Here is a 3,495-nt window from a genome sequence, read left to right as displayed (position 1 = left end):
GGTTGATAAGCTGTTAGGATTCAACCTTGCTATGAAACTTCTGCTTCATGATGCAGATTTCAGTGATCCACATCGTGCATATCGTATAAGAAGTATAACCTTTTCTTATCAAAAAAATAAAATAATTTTATGTAAGAAAACTAATTTCTGACCAAATTCTGCTACAACATCATTGATACACAATAATGGAAAATCAAAACCATCAAAAGACTAGAGATATTTATGAACAAACAACTAAATGTTTGACTTTTGTGTGAGCGACTGTGTTTGTTCGAGAGAAATCATGGAGGTTTGCACAAGATCAGGCATACAATACAATTGTCTCACACTTGAGCAGTATATCTCAAATTTTCAAGTAATTATCAATAAAGAGACAGTTCAACTAATTTCAAAACTAAGACAAGGTCCACATCCTTTTAAGTAGCTAGTTTGTTATCATTTAAATTTTAAAGTAAAGTTTACAAGTTGCAGAGCGCGCCGAGCATGAGAATAATTTTTTAATATCGTTAGGCTTTCCTAGTTGCTTCACAGCAGTGCACTTGCATATTGTCATCTTCTTTAAAAATCTTCCATTCCGCATAATATATCTTGCAAACTTAAACTCACCTTTTGTGCCTCTATAATTATTTAGATAGCATTCTTTAAGGTGAAATAGAATGCATTTAGGAACAGATGATGGGTATTGCCAATCGTTTCCTCTGAGTTCACCAACAGTGTAGTAGCCATCAACCTGTGGCTGTTAACAATGAACATAAATCAAATAAATAAATGAAAACATGTGACAGAAAAAATAGAAATCATCCTAAGCCTCTAACTAAGCAAACCTGTTTAATGACAAGAACTTGAAGCTTGGGGCAATACTTGAGAAATTCCACCACATCAAGCCAATCATGAGTATGACCGGTATAGACAAGTTCAACACGGGTTAAATTGTGAAACATATCTATATCTTCACCACCATAAGGAAGGAGTCTAAAATCAATCTGCATGAGTTAAAATAACAAGAAATCAAACATCACCCATTTAGTTTACGAATAAAAAGAGAATAATGGGCAATCCAATTATCCAACATACATCACGTATTCGCAAAAAATTGACATTGTTAACCAATTTCACCATAAAAATATCCAAAGGTTCCCATGAAATTTCTGCTCCGACCAACTTAGGTAAAATATTAAACTCCCTCTCATTGTCATATTTTGTAAAATATAAATTCCTTGCTTTCAAATCCTCAAGAACCGGACATCCGGTAAGAATGTCGGCGAAACTTCCACAATCTGGAAGAAGCACAGTTTGCATATGAAGAACTTTAACCAAAGGCAGTTCAACAACAGAGGAAAAATGCTTCAAATTCAACCCTATCCCCTTCAACTTGAGAACCACAAGAGTTCTACAATTGAAGAAACACAAGTTGGAGTGAACTCTAATGGGTGAGACAAAAGGGAGTGAGATATCAATGTGCTCAGCTCGACGTTGCAAAACCGCGTCGACCCAGAAGCTGGCATAGTCAGAGTCGAGCAAGGAGGGTCGAATGGAACAGCGAAGTCGGAATTTCTTGATGGGTTGGTTGAGATTTCGGGAGAGGAGAACTGCGTAGACTGATTGGATGAAGCGGGAATGTTTGTCTCCGCCATAGGTGGAATCGTTGAAGTCGAGAGTGGAGACTGAACGCCATAGATTGGTCCATCGTTTGGAGAGAATGGTTGTGGCTATGGCTTCTTTGGTTGGGAGGAAAGAGAGAATGTGGCAGAGGAGTTCGTCTGGTAAGTTGGTGACCCTGTCTTCCATGGTAGATGAATGTGGATTTGCAAATCAGTGGAGTGGATTTTACAGTGTGTGATGGGTTTTGGGAATTTAGGGTTTTGAATTTGTTGTGGTACTGGTTTTTCAAAACCCTAACTAATATGATGATGCTATGATGAATTGAGTTACTGATTGAGAATTGTTGCAGGAGAAATGTTGCTTTTCCAGATGATTTGATGTGATTGGACTAGGTGAGTAAGTGATGGTTTCAGTTTTTGGGCCCCAATTTAGAAGTTGCCCAAGCTACTAGGATCTGAAGGTTAAGTATTGAGCCTTATTATCAAAACATCTAAGGTTCCAAGTCCAACTCCTTGACCCAAAACAAAAAGAGAGATAGCTTTGTCATCCCCATTGAGTGTCCCACACTATAACCCAAAATGAGGGTATTTTACTATTTTTTTCTTCTCTCTTTTGGTGAGAGATTTTTATTCTCTAGCTAAGATTTTATTTTGTTTGGTTTTCTCTTTACTCTCTTTTCTCCATTTTCTCCTTTCATAAAAAAATTTCAAATGCATTTTACCTAATTATATGTTTTTTTGCATTTGCTATATTGCTCAAACGCACAAGTATGCTAAATTAGAAGTCGTACACGCACAAAGCAGGTGTTTGGTATGAGGTACTGGTGCATTGTGAATACTGAATATGTACCGTACATAACCAAATGATTTTCCAAAAAACAAAAAAGTATTTTGTGGATACTTGATAATAAATGAGAAAGAAAACAAGGAGACACTTGAAGGCATAACCAATTCAGCATGTGTAGATGACAGCTCAGAGTCCACCTCAGCATACAGCTAGCAAGTTGTTAGGCAGTTACAACAATCTAACTCATTGAGGAGTAGAGTATACCCTGTAGTTTAGATACACAGTAGTTATAGTGCTCCTACAGTAAGTAGTATAAATAGCAAAGAATAAACATACAGTGTATTGTATCGAATCATTTTGTTCATTCAATAGAATTTTCTCAGTTTTCTCTTTCTCTCTAGTTTCTGTTATGGTATCAGAGCTCTCTTGTAGAGCTCTGCTGCGTTTACTCTGATTCAATGGCAAAGAAGAACAACAATGGACAACCAGAAGCTTCTGGATCCAACAATGGCGTACTCGATCCTTCTCTTGATCCTCTCAGTCCCTATTTCGTTCATCCAGGTGATGGACCTTCCACAGTTACCGTTTCGCCGAAGCTGACAAGTGCGAATTTCCAGACGTGGACGCGTTCGATGAGAAGAGCTCTGAGCGCGAAGAACAAATTTCGATTCGTTGATGGAAGCATTCCAGTTCCAGAATTAGATCACCCACTCTATTTCGCATGGGAAAGGTGCAATAATCTCATTCATACTTGGATCATGAACTCTGTTTCTGCTTCAATTGCACAAAACCTAGTTTACATTGAAAATGTTCTTGACATTTGGAATGAATTGAGGGAGCGATTTTCACAAGTAGATTTAATTCGAATTTATGAGTTGCAAAGTGAGATCTCAAATTTGAAGCAAGGATCATCCTCTGTGACTGATTTTTTTACTTAATTGAAAACTCTATGGGAGGAGATTGATGGTTTTAGACCACTACCTATATGCATTTGTAATGCTAGATGTCCATGCCAGGGTAATGCTAAGATCTATAAGGATCAAGATTATATAATTCGTTTCTTGACTGGACTCAATGAGGAGTTTGCTACTGTTAGATCACAAATCT

General features: G+C 37.3%; 1 protein-coding gene across 1 annotated transcript; it reads right to left on the bottom strand.

Moving 5' to 3' along the window:
• Positions 1-217: 217 nt before the first annotated feature.
• On the bottom strand, positions 218-2,022 carry LOC130715407 (F-box/FBD/LRR-repeat protein At4g26340-like). The gene is made up of 3 exons (XM_057565506.1): positions 1,075-2,022; positions 825-983; positions 218-736 (listed from the first exon to the last, which is right to left on the bottom strand). Exons 1-3 carry the CDS (start codon positions 1,786-1,788, stop codon positions 440-442), a joined length of 1,170 nt encoding a protein of 389 aa, XP_057421489.1. The 5' UTR covers positions 1,789-2,022; the 3' UTR covers positions 218-439.
• Positions 2,023-3,495: the final 1,473 nt, after the last annotated feature.

This window comes from Lotus japonicus, chromosome 4 (assembly GCF_012489685.1).
Source record: "Lotus japonicus ecotype B-129 chromosome 4, LjGifu_v1.2".
NCBI classification, from domain to species: Eukaryota; Viridiplantae; Streptophyta; class Magnoliopsida; order Fabales; family Fabaceae; genus Lotus; species Lotus japonicus.
This window is presented reverse-complemented; position numbering and strand designations above follow the sequence as displayed.